Source organism: Mustelus asterias, chromosome 12 (assembly GCF_964213995.1).
Source record: "Mustelus asterias chromosome 12, sMusAst1.hap1.1, whole genome shotgun sequence".
Taxonomy (NCBI): Eukaryota; Metazoa; Chordata; class Chondrichthyes; order Carcharhiniformes; family Triakidae; genus Mustelus; species Mustelus asterias.
In genome coordinates this window covers 71,261,682-71,279,165 of record NC_135812.1, presented here as the reverse complement: position 1 = coordinate 71,279,165, position 17,484 = coordinate 71,261,682, and the positions used below count along the sequence as shown (strand labels likewise).

General features: G+C 42.1%; 1 protein-coding gene across 2 annotated transcripts in view; it reads right to left on the bottom strand.

Annotated features, from left to right (window-relative positions):
* Positions 1–17,156, bottom strand: part of tbcd (tubulin folding cofactor D) — a 248,461-nt gene extending 231,305 nt beyond the window's left edge. Inside the window, exons 1-4 of one of the 2 annotated variants that reach the window (XM_078225420.1) lie at positions 16,863–17,156; positions 4,764–4,814; positions 2,967–3,064; positions 2,745–2,846 (exon numbers count right to left, since the gene is read on the bottom strand). In XM_078225420.1, coding sequence (XP_078081546.1) covers positions 2,745–2,846; positions 2,967–3,064; positions 4,764–4,814; positions 16,863–17,061 — 450 coding nt within the window. In that variant the 5' untranslated portion in view covers positions 17,062–17,156. Of the gene's footprint in view, positions 1–2,744; positions 2,847–2,966; positions 3,065–4,763; positions 4,815–4,928; positions 4,991–16,862 lie in introns of those variants that run through there. The other variant, XM_078225421.1, reaches the window with a different exon arrangement.
* Positions 17,157–17,484: the final 328 nt, after the last annotated feature.

Here is a 17,484-nt window from a genome sequence, read left to right as displayed (position 1 = left end):
GGGAAGATTGGACAGGCTGGGGTTGCTTCCCTTGGAACTGAAAAGGCTGAGGGGTGATCTGGCTGAGGTCCAAGATAATAAGGGCTTAGAATATACAGGGATGTTTCCCCTAGCAAAGAGGTCAATTACCAGGGGTCTCAGATTCAAGGTGATTAGTAGGTTTTTAGGGGACATGAGGGTGGTAGGGAATTTGGGATTCATTGGTGGAGGCAACTCATCTGAAAGGTACCTGGATCTGCACCTGAAGTGCTGTAACCTGCAAGGCTATGGACCAGGTGCTGGAAGGTGGGATTAGATTGGACAGCTTCTCTTTTTCAGCCAGTGCAGACACAATGGGTTGAATAGCTTTTTTCTTTGCCATTCTGCACTGTATGATTCTATGAATACTCTAACATGGTTATATTCTATGGCTGCAATGTGTCCAGCTGTCAAGTTGCTCCTTAAAGTCTACTTCTTCGACCAAGCTTTTGATCATCTGCATTAACATCATCTTGTATAGCTTAGTGTCAAAGTTTGCTTTATAACATTTGTGCGATTGGGATATTTTAATCAGGCAATGGATGATAGATCAATAAAAAAAGCTGTTTCAAAACTTAAACCACTATTAAAAGATTTTTAAAAATTAAGGAAATAAGATATGCTGTGGTGGAATTTATACACAAAATGCTGGGACAGTTTCCCTGCAATTGTGTAAAGGTACAGGCCAAGAAAGAAAGGAATAATCTTGAAATAAATTTATAGACTATTGGGCTACCTCCATTACAGGAAATAGTCTGATAATAAGCCAACAAGAACAGAAGATGCTGGATAAACTCAGCATGGCGGCCAGCATCTATCAGGAGAGAAACAGAGTTAATTTTGAGCCATAGACTCTCCGTCAGAACTTGCAAGGCTACATTATTTTGCTTATTTTTGAGATTAAACCAGTCTGCAACCTTGGGCATCATATTTGATCCCAAGATGAGCTTCCTACCTCATATCCGTGCCATCACTATACCAGCCCCATAACATTACCGAACTCTGTACCTCTCAATTTACCTGCTGCTGAAATCCTCATTCAAGTCATCGCTATTCCTGGATTTGACTAGGTCTCCCACATTCTACCCTCCATAAAGAAAACTTGGTCGCAGCAAGTCCCATTCCTTGGCCATCTCGGTATTCAATGACCTGCATTGGCTCCTGTTCAAGCAACGTCATGACATTAAAGTTTTCATCCTTGTTTTCAAATCCCTACATGCTCTCAGCCCTCCCTATCTCTGTGGTATCTACCAGCTCCACATTCTTCTGAGATATCTGCTTTCGTCTAATTCTAGCCTCTTGTGCATCTGCAATATTAATTATTCCACTATTTTACCAAATACAAGAAACCCTTATGTGGTAAAAGGGAAATGGGTTTTCATCACAAAAAACAAGGGGAGGATTAGAGTGTAATTAATCATCCTTTTTTATACAGATGTTCCTCAATTACCCTGTATATTGAAGGGGTCTATTCCCCAATAGCAAATAATGTGAAATTGCAGAACATAAGTCTCCAAATTACTTTGATTGCTCTGCTTTTCCCACTTCCCAAAATTGCTCTCCAGCAACATTTTCACTACACATTAAATGGCTGAAAATGCACAGCCCAAACAGTTCACCTGCCAGCTTATTGGTCCCCCAATGTGCTCCCCATGACTCTAGCCACCAGACCTGAAATCCAAAATAACCTACAAAAAACAAAGAATGGGCCACCCACAGAGCTGAAGGCTGGAGAGTGTACACAGGTTTGTCAGCAGCCCCTGCATACCTATGAACATGTTCAAACAGATAAGGTCCATACTGATTTTGAAGTTGTCAGATCCAGAATGATTGTATAAGCTTGGCATTTTACAGGTTCGATGATAGCCACATGGGGTCTTGTAAAAATAATCTGAGACTTACTGATATCATATAAAAATAAACCTTGCTTCATTACTTCTCACTCACTAATGTAACACAAGATAGTTGTGTTATACTCTTATGTTATAAATTTAATCTAGATATCACCTCAGGTTCAATGGCAACAGTCACTCCTCAAAAGGTATCTAAACATATCACTTTTAAGGAAGTTGAAACATTGTTCAACATCTACTTGTATGATAGCAGGACTCGGGAGATGGGGGTTAGGGTTTGGGTCAGAGCCCATGATTTTGAACTATGTCTTTTGTACATAATTCTTTGGGCTAAGTTACCACTATGATGTGAGGCTCGATTTGAATTTTTATGCTGCTTTATTTCCGTCAGCTGAATATACAGAGCAATAGTCATAATCAATTTCAATTAGTTCAATGATACAACCTATCTCCACATAATAAAATAAGGAACACAACACTATCCATTTTAATGCAGTTCCCTGCCTGGTAGATTAACTCATTTGCAATCCAGTACAGCACTTTCCTGCCCCCACTCCCCATCTTTCACAGCCTTCTGTGTCTGAACAGTCTCCTCTTTCCAAAAGCTAGACTCCCATTCTGCTGTCAGTGTCCCCCACCATAACCTCACTTTACAGATAGGCAGAGATCAAAAAGTATTCCTACACAGTTCACAAAGGATTCGGTGTTTATTTGCTGGGGAACTACTGTTTGGATTTCAACAGCCCATGATTTTGAGGAGTTGAAAAAAGTCAAGAATACAGATTTACAAAATACGTGTTAAATGGAATTGTTTATCCAAATCTTATGAAAAAAACCAGTCCACAAATTCCTGAATTATGACTCTATACTTACATCGCAGTCTTTTGGATCTTGCTGAGAGAGTAAATTCAAGACTGGATGCAAATCCACCACTTCATGAGGGAATAATCTCAGAAAGTATTTATAACCACGCACCTGCAATGGCAAAAAAAATATTATTTCACATATCAGATTGTTAAGAAATACATATTTACAGATCTGTGTAATAATAGAATTTCTTAATAAACCTTCACATGCATATTTTATGCAGAGTACCTTTGAGATGAGATAAAGGAATTTGAATGCAAGATGTACAAGAGGTGAAGGAGAATGCTCATTGCGCACTATGTCCAGTAGAATATTCAGCATCCATTCTATAAGCAGAGTTAGGAAATAAAATTGTAAAGAGAGATCCATCACAAAGGCAGCAGCACATCCTTTATATGATCATAAAACAGGTTCCTGCTAAAACTCAACTTCCTAAGAGATGAAGAAGGGTTGACAATCAAAATAATTGGATTTTTGTCAATTTTCATCGAGACAATTCCAAGCAACTCAGCTATAAAGAAAGACAAATGGTAACATTACATCCATTATGTCCATATTCAAACTGCCTCAAGAGACATTCAGAGTGCTATCTTTTGACTCTGCAGCAATCATTTCAAGCATATTGCCATCAGTAAATACAGTTTAACCCATTTGATAAAAACATGTAACGCACCATGAGAGATACCTAATGTGGCTTAATTTAAATCAACGTGTAGCTTTAAGATATTAAGAAGACAAGTTAGCATTCATGGCAGGAAGGCAACACCAATTTAAGGGAGAACCAGTAATCAAGTTAAGTAATTTTCTGCCCAGATCAATTTTACGTCGAGAATAAATTAAGGTTGAATGAAGTTAACCCTTGATGAGGTGATGCAAATTTCACATTTAATATCAAGCTGGTTGTATCTGTGATATGATATTGTCAACTTCCATCAACAACTAATCGAAAGAGGAGCCTTAAAGCTAGTTTTTAAATAGCAAACCATTTATTTTACAAAGAAAGTCCTCCAAAGTGATGGTCCCATAGGGTAAGAAAAACATGCAATAAGATAAAAAAGAGAGAACTAAAACAGGTAGAAGAGTTTGAATTGCACTCCCCTCACCCCATCCCAGCAGCCTGCTCTGTTTTCCCCAGTGCTCAGTGCACATATGAGCTCCGGGTTCCGTTCTGAGGCCCTCTCTTCCTATCACTCCAATGTCTACGCTCGTCCAGAGGTGGCATTTGGAGAAGCCAGCTCTGCAGCATTTTCAAATGTCTTGCAACGGACCCCAGTTTGGGAACACCTGACGTGATGTCAGATTCTGCCCTCAACCCCGCTCAGTTTTCTGGAGCCACACCACCCCGTGCATGCCCCACGCAGACAGTAAGTGAATTGCAAATTGCTTCCCCCTTCACCCACTCTGAATTCCAGGCTACAGCAGCGTCGTCATTGGAAGGCTGTACCCATGGACAAGTGAGCACATGCAGAAGGGAACTGGCCGCCATCTTGCATTGGCAGGAAACACATTGTTTAAATAATCAGTGCAGGTATAACAGGTCAAATGATCTCCCTCGGAGCTATACGATTCTAAGCTGAAAATAAGTTGAAGCTAATATTTCTCACCTGTTTTTCAGATCTCAAAACAGTGCCATTTCGCTGGAGTCATTCACCCCAAAATAATTTTGCATCAAGCGCTTGTGCTTTTTCAGTCATTGTGACAATGTAGAATTATATACATTTACAGCACAGAAAAAGCCATTCATTTCTATAGAAACATAGAAAATTGAAGCAGGAGGAGGCTATTCAGCCCTTCGAGTCTGCTCCGCCATTCATTATGATCATGGCTGATCAAATTCAATATCCTGATCCTGTCTACCCCCCATATCCCTTGATCCCTTTAGCCCCAAGAGCTATATCTATAGAAACATAGCATCTAGCCAGTACATACAACAAATCAAAAGATTTCTGTTTACATTGGGATATATTACATATCCTTATCCACAGATTATGAGAATGTAGCCCTTTCAAGCAAATATAATCTTACCCAGATGTGGGTCCAGCAGATGAGGTTGTTCCTGGTATTTATCCATTATGACTAGGACAAGGAAGAAAAATCTATTAGTGGGCAAAATATGTTTCGTTATGTTATGCAATATCAGAGTAGAAAACAGATTTTTCATTAATAGTTATAATGCTGGCCTTGTAACACCTCTTCCCAGATCAGTGTGACTTGTGAGCTTCGAGTTGTTAATTTGTCTGGTTAGCGTCACATTGCTGCTTATAGGATCTTGCTGTGCACATAGTGGCCATCATGCTTCCAACAGGATTGCAGCACACCTCAAAAGTTCATCTTTGGCTATAAAGGGCTTTGGGACATCCTGGGGTCATAACAGATGTTATAGAAAAACACAAGTCTTGCTTTTATAGCTGTGTACCAATTGAAATTACCTTATTAATTTACTGGATGGAACACAAACCAGTTTATTTCAGAAGAGGAAAAACTGACCACAATCCTAGCCTACTAAACCAAGTCTGAAAAAAATAAATTGCACTTATCTTTCTGTTATTCTTTCATGGGATGTAGGCTTCACTGGCCATCCCTAATTGCCCTTGAACAAAGAACATAGAAAATTACAGCATAGGAACAGGCCCTTGAGCCCTCCAAGCCTGCACCGACCATGCTGCCCGACGTAACTAAAACCCCCTACCCTTCCGGGGACCATATCCCTCTATTCCTATCCTATTCATGTACTTGTCAAGACGCCCCTTAAAAGTCACTACCGTATCCGCTTCCACTACCTCCCCCGGCAGCGAGTTCCGGGCACCCACTACTCTCTGTGTAAAAATTCTGCCTTGTACATCTCCTTTAAACCTTGCCCCTCGCACCTTAAACCTAAGCCCCCTAGTAATTGACTCTTCCACCCTGGGAAAAAGCTTCTGACTATCCACTCTGTCCATGCCTCTCATAATCTTGTAGACTTCTATCAGGTCTCACCTCAACCTCCGTCGCTCCAGTGAGAACAAAAACTGAGTGGTTTACTCAGTAGGCCATTTCAGAGGGCATTTAAAGTCGTGGGCCTGAAGTGACGTGCAGACCACACCAGATAAGAATGACATTTTATTTTAGCGATAAGAATGACATTATTGAACTAGCTCTGACAAAGGGTCATCCAGACTTGAAACGTTGGCTCTATTCTCCTCTCCACAGATGCTGTCAGAACTGAGATTTTCCAGCATTTTCTGTGGGGTTTTTTAATACAACAATCAATGACAGCTTCATTATTGATCCCATTACTGAGGCTAGCGTACAGTTCCAGATTTTATTAATTGAGTTTAAATTACACCAGTTGCCTTGTTGGGTTTTGAACCTGTGTCCCCCAGAACATGAGCTTGGGTCTCTGGATTTCAACCCAGTGACATTACCACACCACCATCTCTCCCCGCTTTTTAAAAAACAGCACTTGGTCACTTCCTCAGCAAATCACAACCAGTGAAGTACTTATGAAGCCACTGTTGTAAAAAGGGGCGAATGCAGCAGTCAATGTGCACACAGCAAGTTCATAGAGAGAGAAAGAGAGAATAATGGCTCGTTAACCTCTCGTCCAAGAAATTGGTTGAGAGAGGAATATTGGCAACAGCATTGCTCTTTTTTTAAAAATAGTGCCATGGGTCATTTGTGTTCATACAAACTGAGTCGCAGTTTAGTTCTTGCCAAAATTCAGCGCCTCCAGCACAGCAGTTTTCACTTAGTACTGTATTGTAATATTGGCTTCAGAATTAAATTAAAGTTCTCAAGTCAAGCTTGAACCTTGATCATGGAACACTGATGGAAAGGAGGCCACTGTGGTTGACAGTAGCTGTACAAGGACAAGAATTCATGTGAGAAGTACAGGAAAACCAAAATTATGTTCAAACTTTATGGAAAAGACAAGAAGTAATTGATCAACAAGCTGAGTAAAACGCAACTAACTTTTTGAAGATGATTTTTAAAATGGAAATCATTTTAAAGGCTTAGCAAAGTTGCTGGAGCATTCATTACAATCAATTTCTGAGAATCTGATTAAAGGGTTACTGGCCCATATCTTCCAGTCCCTGGATAGAGGACCAGACCAACCCCCACCACCCCCCAGATGTGCGATGAGACCCATTGGATGCACAAATTCAAGGACTCTGTGGGAATTGCACAGGAAGTTTAAACTTCCAATGGGCAATTCCGCTGCTCCTCAGTTATCCTCTGGATAAGTCTCCAACTCTGAGTTAGAGTCGGAGACTTTGGACAGCTCCAACTTATTTACCCGAGTAACAGAAAATGCTACTGGCTACCCCGCCAACACCCTAATTACCCCCATTGACATCCCGACCTAACCTCACCATCCCGTTTCCATCTGACACCTAAACTAATTGGCCCACACCATCCAACACCCCCAACCCACCTCCTCATCTCTCCCCCGACCTAACCCAACTAGATCCTGGACCTATCTACCAACCCACTCATCCACCTGCCATCTCACCTAACTTGCACCTAACCCTCTTACTCACTTACTTAACCCCCCCCCCCCCCCCAAACTTTCCCATTTATCTTATCCACCCGTGGCTTCTGCTGCTCCCTGCGAGGTTTGTGGCACTGGGTTAGGTTTTGGAGGATCCTTCATCAGAACATTGGAGAAAGATAAGTGTGTATTTTTTATCTGATCTGGGTCAGGAATAGGAGTTTTGACCCTGATCGAAAGATTTGAACCATTGTTTAGATTTTTTAAAAGTCAAGTATTTATAAAATTGATGCCTTAACTAAGAAATTTGATTACATAAAAAATGCTTGATTTAATTTCACTTCTAATCAATGCTTGAAATGCAAAGCACAAAAGAAAGCAATAGTTTATTTTATTGTTTATTTCATGCAGTTCAATGCATTTGAAGAGGCTTGATCATAAAGAGTTTAATGCTTCACATTATTTTAATATTTAAATATTTGTATGGGCTAATTAAACAAAAACAAACATTGCTGGCTACAGTTAATGTACACATCCAATTGATTTGTTTTATTGGTGTCAGTTGCTGGCAACATAGAATCATAACAAAAATGTTTAGCAAGATCAGACATCAGGCTTGCAGACACGCATCCTTAAATCAATCACTACACTGCAATCTCCTTATCAGAGACTAGCAAATAGATAAGAGTGCTTAAATGTGACAAGACATTCTCTCACTTATAGAGTGATATTCACAGTGTGAAAGTTTTAAGTTCTTATATACAAGTACGTTGTCAAAAGTACAGCTGCCCCATTCATGCCATGTGCCTAGTGCCCCAACTCTCTTAAACAACCAGTGCACATCTATCCTCATACTACATACAAGTAACAACTTCTGTAGCAGAGCTGGCTCAATGAGATCAAAGCAGCTTTACATACAAGATAAATATATTGCAGTACATTCTGTGACAGTGTACCTGACAGCTTTTGACTACAATAGTTCTTAAGTGACTAACGAAAATGCTAACTAATGCCAAATTTACAGGAAAGGAGTAAAAGAACAAAAGAAAAGTGACGACGGAATAAAAATATAGAAGTCTTAAAGTAAAACAGAAACTCCGGGAAATATCTAAGTATCTGTAGACAATTGAAAATAAAAAAAAGTGACAAATTATTCCTGGGCAGAGATATGTAATTTTTTTTTTAAGTGTCCAGTGGCTTTTAATGTAAACAAGGTACACATTAGACCAATTTCTCTTCAGTTTTAAAGCACCAATCAGTTGATTCTAAAGAACTGATAAGTTCCATGCATAATTCTGAAGAAAGATCGAAATATTTTCTTTTCAAATCTTAGAACTCCTCACCCGGTATCCCCAAGTCCACCATTTTGGGCAAAGCAGCTGTGTGTTAGCTTGTTTGATGTCATCTGCCCAACACACTGCTGACATAATGCTCACCATGTCACTGCTAGTTTGTGACAGGTGTAGGAAAGACAGCAAAAGTGACAGATAATGTAGGATTTAGGATAAGCTTACTCACAGTAAGAGTGCAGGTCTTTATTTAGGGTCCCAGGTAAGCAGGACATAAGCTGCTGCCATTCACGGAATGTTGGAGTCATGAAACAGTCCGAGCAAGGAAAACTACTTCAATGATGTTTAGCAGTTCTCACCAGAACAATGTGTGTCAGTAAGTTTATTTATTGTTGTCACAAATAGGCTTACATTAACACTGCAATGAAGTTACTGTGAAAATCCCCTAGTGGCCACATTCCGGCACCTGTTTGGGTACACTGAGGGAGAATTTAGCACGGCCAATGGACCTAACCAGCACGCCTTTCAGACTGCGTGAGTAAACCGGAACACCCAGAGGAAACCCACGTAGACACGGGGAGAATGTACAGACTCAGTGACTTAAACCAGAAATTGAACCTAGGGTCCCTGGCACTGTGAGGGAATTTATAAACAGGATTCTCATGAGTCATTAGGACAGTCATTTTTGTGAGATTGCTTACTGCCAAACCATTTCTTTGGTTTTGCGATGCAGATAATATTTAAAGCTGTACAAAATCATCGAATGCAAATATCAGCTATACTGCCACTTTTGTTTAGATGTTAATTATTTTGGGTGCCCATCAATTCAGAACACACAAATGACTCTGGGGTGTGAATCCAGCACCAAAGGTCATATTGCATTGAACTTGTTTCTCAAAGATTGCAAACTCCAGTTGTAAACAACTGATGCCCATCTAGAAGTGTCATCACACATTGAGAATATGGAGCCAATAACACCCCCACTAACCTATAAAAGAAACAAAAAAAACTTGATGCATATCATGCATAATTTATCATGGAATTTTGTAATTGTTCTTAGTTGTTGGTTTCATGTGGCAGCTATAGAATCCAGGCACTCAATGGGCTGAATGGACTCTACCTGTGCTGTAACAACTCTGGTGATACCGTGAAACATTTCTCTGGTGTTTTATATCATTTAAACCAGTAATACGGCAGGAGGGATCCACACGAAATGAAACAAGCCTAAGTATAGGAGAAAGGGGAACATAGAACAGGCTAAGGAAGGTCATAAATAGCCATGGATTTTAAATAAGAGTTATAGAACAAGAGTGTAAAATGATGATTAAAAATAAAGCAAGAGGAATGGCTATTAAAATGAGTTAAACTGTCTATACAGAAATGCATTGCAGCAATCATAAAAAGGGAGAACTGGAAGAAATAATACTTTGCAAAGAACCAAATATCGTCGGAATTACTGAGACATGACTGCAGAAAAATCAGAATTAGGAAATAAGCATTGCAAGGTAAAGCAAATTTAAAAGAGATGAGGCGAACAAGGATAGATGGGGCAGTTGCATTTACTTGAAACAAGATGTTGGCAGTTGAAAAGTTGGTAAGGCAGTTGGTAAGGCAGAAATAGAATCCATATGCAGATATAAGAGACAATAAAAGGTTCAATTTACAGCCTACCGGACTCAACACCGAGTTCAACAGCTTCCAATCATAATGTCTGCCCCCAGTTTTTCAGATGACAGCTTTTGGTAATAATACTGCTATTGTTATTTTAAAATCCTCTCGTCCCATCTTTTGTTTTGTTACTTGTTCCTTACCATTTCCTTTCACATCATCTTGCTTGTCATTTAATTTTTCCTCTCTACCACCCTATCAGACCATCCCTTTGCTTTTTTCTCACTTTCCCTACTTCATACTTGCTTAAAATCTCCTTACATCTGTAACTTTTTACAGTTCTTTAGTGAACTGGGAGAATTCTTGAATTATTTGATGAGATAAGGGTAGTGTAGTTGTAATATTTATAGATTTCCAACTCTTTTGAGAGGATACCACATAATGACCAAATGAACAAGGTCAGAGCATGTGGGGTCAGGGGCCACGTAGCAGAATGGTTGCAAGACCAGAGTGAGAAAATGTCATGTCAGGAAAATTAGGTAAATCTGAACAGAATAGAGGGTATGCTGAGAGTGTAAAAGGAGACAGTGGTAGAGCAGGAGCATATATGTCACCATGAATTGGTTGAGCCCCATGGCCTGTTCCTGTGCTGTATATTCTCTGTAATCTTACATAATCTCCAAGTTTGAATTCATAGAATCATAGGATCCCTACAGTGCAGAAGGAGGCCATTCAGCCCATCAAGCCTGCACCAACCACAATCCCACCCAGGCCCTATCCCCATAACCCCATGCGTTTATCCTAGCTAGTCCCCGTGACACTAGCGTTAATTTAGCACGGCCAATCAACCTAACCCGCACATCTCTGGACTGTGGGAACACCCGGAGTAAACGCACGCAGACACAGGGAGAATGTGCAAACTCCACACAGACAGTGATCCAAGGCCGGAATTGAACCCGGGTCCCTGGCGCTGTGAGGCAGCAGTGCTAACCACTGTGCTTAATTTAGAAAGTTAAACATGGAATCTGAAAATAAAACAGAAAATGCTGGAAATACACAGGTCAGCTTAGCTTCTGAAAGGAATACAAGTTAATAAATTCCTTCATCATAAATGTTCTGGTCAGGCAAGTCTGTTTACAGCACACAAAAGGCTTCACTTCACAACCAATTCTGCCATTTCAGTTGAACGTTAATGCCAGAAACGCTGACTTCTTTCTCTTTCACACGGCAACTGACATAAGATGTAATTTCTCGTATCTTTGCTTTCTTTCCCCAAAATATTACTGGCTTTCTCTTGATTTCATTATAAGTTACCGGGTTTGGGCAGGTTTTTGCGTCCGTGATGGCCATCATTACTCACACCAGTGGACAGCACACTGTATGCTGATATCTCAAGCTAGAGCAGGAGCTTTCAGTATGATTATTGTGCCCGATTCGGGGTGAAATAACCTTGCAGTTGACCAGCAGCCAATTCTATTAGGCTGTATAAAATACAAGAAATGCTGAGCTGCACTTTGGGGACATGCAAGAGGGGCAATTGGAGGGGGAATGGGGGTGGGAATCATAGAATTCTACAGTGCAGAAAGAGGCCATTCGGCCCATCAAGTCTGCACCGACAACAATCCCGCCCAGGCCCTATCCCCATAGATCTAAACGGGTACAGTATAATTGGGATTATGGAGACATGCCTGCAGGATGACCAGGGGTGTGAATTGAATGTCCCAGGGTATTCAATATTTAGGAAGGACAAGTATAAAGGAAAAGGTGGTGGATTGGCACTGCTGGTTAAAGAGGAAACTAACATAATCGTGAGAAAGGATATTAGCTCTGACAACGTGGAGTCTGTATGGGTAGAGTTGTGAAATACCAAGGGGCAAAAACATTAGTGGGTGTCATATATAAACCCCCAGACTGCAGTGGTGATGTTGGGAATGGCATTAAACATGAAATTAGAGATACATGTGACAAGGGAATATCGATGATCATGGGCGATTCTAATCTGCACATCGATTGGGCAAATCAGACCAGCCACAATGCTGTAGAGGAGGAATTCCTGGAGTGTTTATAGGATTATTTTCTTGACCAATATGTGGAGGAACCAACTAGAAAGCAGGCCATCCTACACTGGGTGCTGTGTAATGAGAAGGAAATCATTGCCAATCTAGTTGTACGAGACCCCCTGGGGATGAGCGACCATAACATGAAAGAATTTTTTAATCAAGCTAGACAATGAAGTAGTCGATTCGGAGAATAGGGTGCTGAATCTTAATAAAGGAAACTATGAGGATATGAGGCGTGAGTTGGTCTTGATAGATTGGGGAGAGTTACTTAAAGGGACGAAAGTGGATAGGCAATGGCAAACATTCAAGGAACGCATGGAGGAACTGCAGCCACTGTTTATTCCCATCTGGCATAAAAGCAAAATGGGTAAGAGGGCCAAACCATGGCTTACAAAGGAAATTAGAGAGTATCCGATCTAAGGAAGAAGCATACAGATTGGCCAAGAAAAATAATTGGTCTGAGGATTGGGAGCAGTTTAGAATTCAGCAAAGAAGGACCAAGGGATTGATTAAGAAGGGGAAAGTACAGTATGAAAGTAAGCTTGCAGGGAACATAAAGACTGACATTAAGAGTTTCTATAGATACATGAAGAGAAAGAGGTTGGTGAAGACAAATGTAGGTCCCCTACAGACAGAAATGGGGTAATGTATAATAGGGGACAAAGAAATGGCCGAGCAATTGAATACATACTTTGTTTCTGTCTTCACCAAAGAGGATACAAATCAGATGCCAGAAATGTTGGAGGGAAGAACTGAGGGAGATCAATATTAGTAGAGAAATGGTTCTGGCAAAATTGATGGCATTGAAGACGGATAAATCCCCAGGGCCTGATAATCTACATCCCAGAGTACTTAAGGAAGTGGCTCTAGAAATGGTGGGTGCATTGGTGGTCATCTTCCAGGATTCAATAGACTCTGGAACAGTCCCTGCAGATTGGAGGGCAGCTAATGTCACTCCCATATTCAGAAAGGGAGGTAAAGAGAAAACAGGGAATTATAGACCAGTAATCTTAACATCGGTAGTGGGGAAAATTTTCAAATCCATTATCAAGGACTTGATAGCAGAGCATTTAGAAAGCAGTGACAGGATCAGACAGAATCAGCATGGATTTAATGAAGGGGAAATCATGCTTGACAAATCTGTTGGAATTCTTTGAAGGTGTAACTAGTAGAGTAGGCAAGGGGGAGCCAGTCGATGTGGTATATTCAGACTTTCAGAAAACGTTTGACAAAGTCTCGCATAAGAGATTATCGTGCAAGATTGAAATGCATGGGATTGGGGCAAGTGTATTGAAATGGATAGAAAACTGGTTGGCAAAGAGGAAACAAAGAGTAGGAATTAATGGGTTCTTTTCAAATCGGCAGGCGGTAACTAGTGGGGTGCCAGCTATTCACAATAAAATAAATAAATATATATATAAATAAATAAATGATTTGTTTGAGGGAACAAAATGTAACATCTCAAAGTTTGCAGATGATACCAAGTTGGGTGGGAGGGTAAACTGTGACGAGGATGCAAAGATCCTTCAGAATGATCTGGACAGGTTGGGGTGAGTGGGCAAATCAATGGCAGATGCAGTATAATTTGGATAAATGTGAGGTTATTCACTTTAGAAGCAAAAACAAGGTGGCAGATTACTACCTAAAAGGTTCTAAATTGAGAGAGGGGAGTGTGCAGCGGGACCTGGATGTCCTTGTGCACCAGTCACTGAAGGTAATCATGCAGGTGCAGCAGGCGGTAAAGAAGGCAAATGGTGTATGTTGGCCTTCATTGTGAGAGGTTTCCAGTATTATGTGCAGTTTCTGAGGAAGGATGTTCTTGCTCTTGAGGGAGTTCAGCGAAGGTTTACCAGGCTGATTCCAAGAATGGCGGGGCTGATGTACGAGGAGAGATTGACTAGGTTAAGATTGTTTTCGCTGGAGTTCAGACAAATGGTGGGCGTAGTGGGGAAATCTCAGAGACTTATAAAATTCTAACAGGACTAGACAGGGTAGATGCAGGGAGGATATTTTATACATATATAAAGAGCAAGAGGGTAGCCAGGGAGAGGGTTGGCCCATTCAAGGACAGGGGAGGGAATCTATGCATGAAGCCAGAAGAAATGGGTGAGGTATGAAATGAGTACTTTGTGTCAGTATTCACCAAAGAGAAGGACTTGGTGGATGATGAATCTGGGAAAGGGTGTGTAGACAGTTTGGGTCATGTTGAGATCAAAAAGGAAGTGGTATTGGGGTTCTTGAGAAACATTAAGGTAGACAAGTCCCTGGGGCCTGATAGGATTATACCCCAAAATACTGAGAGAGGCAAGGGGGGAAATTGCTGGGGCCTTGAGAGAAATCTTTGTATCCTCACTGGCTACAGGGGAGATCCCAGAAGATTGGAGAACAGCCAATTGTTTAAGATGGGTAGCAAGAATAATCCAGGTAATTACAGGCCAGTGAGCCTTACGTCAGTGGTAGGGAAATTATTGGAGAGGATTCTTCGAGACAGGATTTACTCCCACTTGGAAATAAGTGGACATATTAGCGAAAGGCAACATGGTTTTGTGAAGGGGAGGTCATGTCTCATGAACTTGATCAAGTTTTTCAAGGAAGTGACAAAGATGATTGATGAGGGTAGGGCAGTGGATGTTGTCTACATGGACTTCAGTAAGGCCTTTGACAAGGTCCCTCACGGCAGACTGGTACACAAGGTGAAGTCGCACGGGATCAGAGGTGAGTTGACAAGGTGGATACAGAACTGGCTCGGTCAGAGGGTAGCAGTGGAAGGGTGCATTTCTGAATGGAGGGCTGTGACAAGTGGCGTTTCTCAGGGATCAGTGTTGGGACCTTCGCTGTTTGTAATATAATATATATATATAAATGATTTGGAGGAAAATGCAAGTTTGCAGACGACACAAAGGTTGGTGGATTTGTGGATAGCGATGAGGAACATCAGAAGATACAGCAAGATATCGATCGATTGGAGGCTTGGGCGGAAAGATGGCAGATGGAGTTTAATCCGGACAAATGTGAGGTAATGGATTTTGGAAGGTCTAATACAGATAGGAAATATACAGTAAATGGCAGAACCCTTAAGAGTATTGAGATAGGCAGAGGGATCTGGGCGTACAGGTCACTGAAAGTGGCAACGCAAGTGGAGAAGATAGTCAAGAAGGCATACGGCATGCTTACCTTCATTAGCCAGGGCCTGGAGTTTAAAAATTGGCAAGTCATGTTGCAGCTTTATAGAACCTTAGTTAGGCCACACTTGGAATATAATGTTCAATTCTGGTCGCCACACTACCAGAAAAGATGTGGAGGCTTTGGAGAGGGTACAGAAAAGATTTACTGGAATGTTGCCTGGTATGGAGGGCATTAGCTACGAGGAGAGATTGGAGAAATTTGGTTTGTTCTCACTGGAACGATGGATGTTGAGGGGTGACCTGATAGAAGTCTACAAGATTAGGGACATGGACAGAGTGGATAGTCAGAAGCTTTTTCCCAGGGTGGAAGTGTCAACTACCAGGGGGCATAGATTTAAGGTGTGAGGTGCAAGGTTTAAAGGAGCTGTATGAGTCAAGTTTTTTTTTTACAGAGGGTGGTGAGTGCCTGGAGCTCGCTGCCAGGGGAAGTAGTGGAAGCAGATACGATAGTGAGTTTTATGGGGCCTCCGGGGACAAATACATGATTTGGATGGGAATAGAGGGGATATAGTCCCCAGAAGGGTAGGGGGTTTTAGTTCAGTTGATCAGCATGGTCAGTGCATGCTTGGAGGGCCGAAGGGCCTGTTCCTGTGCTGTAATTTTCTTTGTTCATTGATATTCCCAATGGTGGGGGAATCCAGAACCAGGGGTCACAGCCTGAGGATTCAGGATAGACCATTTACGACAGAGGTGAGGAGACATTTCTTCACCCAAAGAGTGATGAGCCTGTGGAATTCATTACCACGGGAAGTAGTTGATGCCAAAACATTGAATGTATTCAAGAAGGGGCTGGATATAGCACTTGGGGTAAATGGGATCAAAGGTTATGGGGAAAAAGCAGGATTAGGCTATTGAGTTGGATGATCAGCCATGATCGTAATGAATGGCAGAGGAGGCTTGAAGTGCCGAATGGCCTCTTCCTATCTTCTATGTTTCTATAACCCCATGCTTTTACCCTAGCTAGTGCCCCTGGCATTAAAGGGGACTAGCTAGTGGGGGAGAATGAAGGGAATGGGGGTGAATCTCCCATTGTAAAAGGGGCGGCACGGTAGCACAGTGGTTAGCACTGCTGCTTCACAGCTCCAGGGACCTGGGTTCGATTCCCGGCTTGGGTCACTGTCTGTGTGGAGTTTGCACATTCTCCTCGTGTCTGCGTGGGTTTCCTCTAGGTGCTCCGGTTTCCTCCCACAGTCCAAAGATGTGCGGGTTAAGTTGATTGGCCAGGTTAAAAATTGCCCCTTAGTGTCCTGGGATGCGTAGATTAGAGGAATTAGCGGGTAACATATGTAGGAATATGGGGGTGTGGTCGGTGCAGACTCGATGGGCCGAATGGCCTCTTTCTGTACTGTGGGGTTTCTATGATTTCTGAGGTTCTGCTCAGTCAGAGGTGCTGCGGGTGGATGGAGAGCGCAAGAAACAATACTGTTCATTGTGACAGTGATAAATCAAATCAAAAATCAGGCACAGAGAACCAGAGCCAGCCCCAGCCCCGGGCCCAGCCCCGCTCCTACCGGTGAATTTCTGGCTGACCATCTCGCTGTGAGCCGCCTCGCTGGCCGCCGCGCCCAGGCCCAGCAGCAGGCCCCGCACCTCCTCGCTCTCACTGAAGGCCTGCAGCGAGTTGGCTTTGGCGATGAGATCGGGCTCGCCGCCGGCCCCTTCATCCTGCTCCACCTCGGCCGCCTCGGGCCGGCTCTCGCTGAAAGCCATTCCCCGGCCCTGAATCCACCCAGAGCCGCAGCTTGCTGCCTGGCAACACAGAGCCCGGGAGCTGACCTTTCACCCCGCGTCACCGTGCCCAGCCCAGGACACAAAGAGCGCAGCGCGATTCCGAAACAACCCCAGCTCAATGCTGAGTGAAACTGTGCTCACTCCACACTTACAACCCACTCAGAATGCAGGTCTGTGTGCATTCAGACTGAGGGGGCACAGATTTCAGATAACTGGCAAATGCAGCATCAGGAAAAACTATTTTAACTCAGTCAGTGGTTAAAATTTGGAATGTACTGCAAGAGAGAGCGGTGGATTGTTTGATTTTTTTTGATTTGATTGATTATTGTCACATGTATTAGTATACAGTGAAAAGTATTATTTATTGCACGCTATACAAAGCATACCATTCATAGAGAAGGA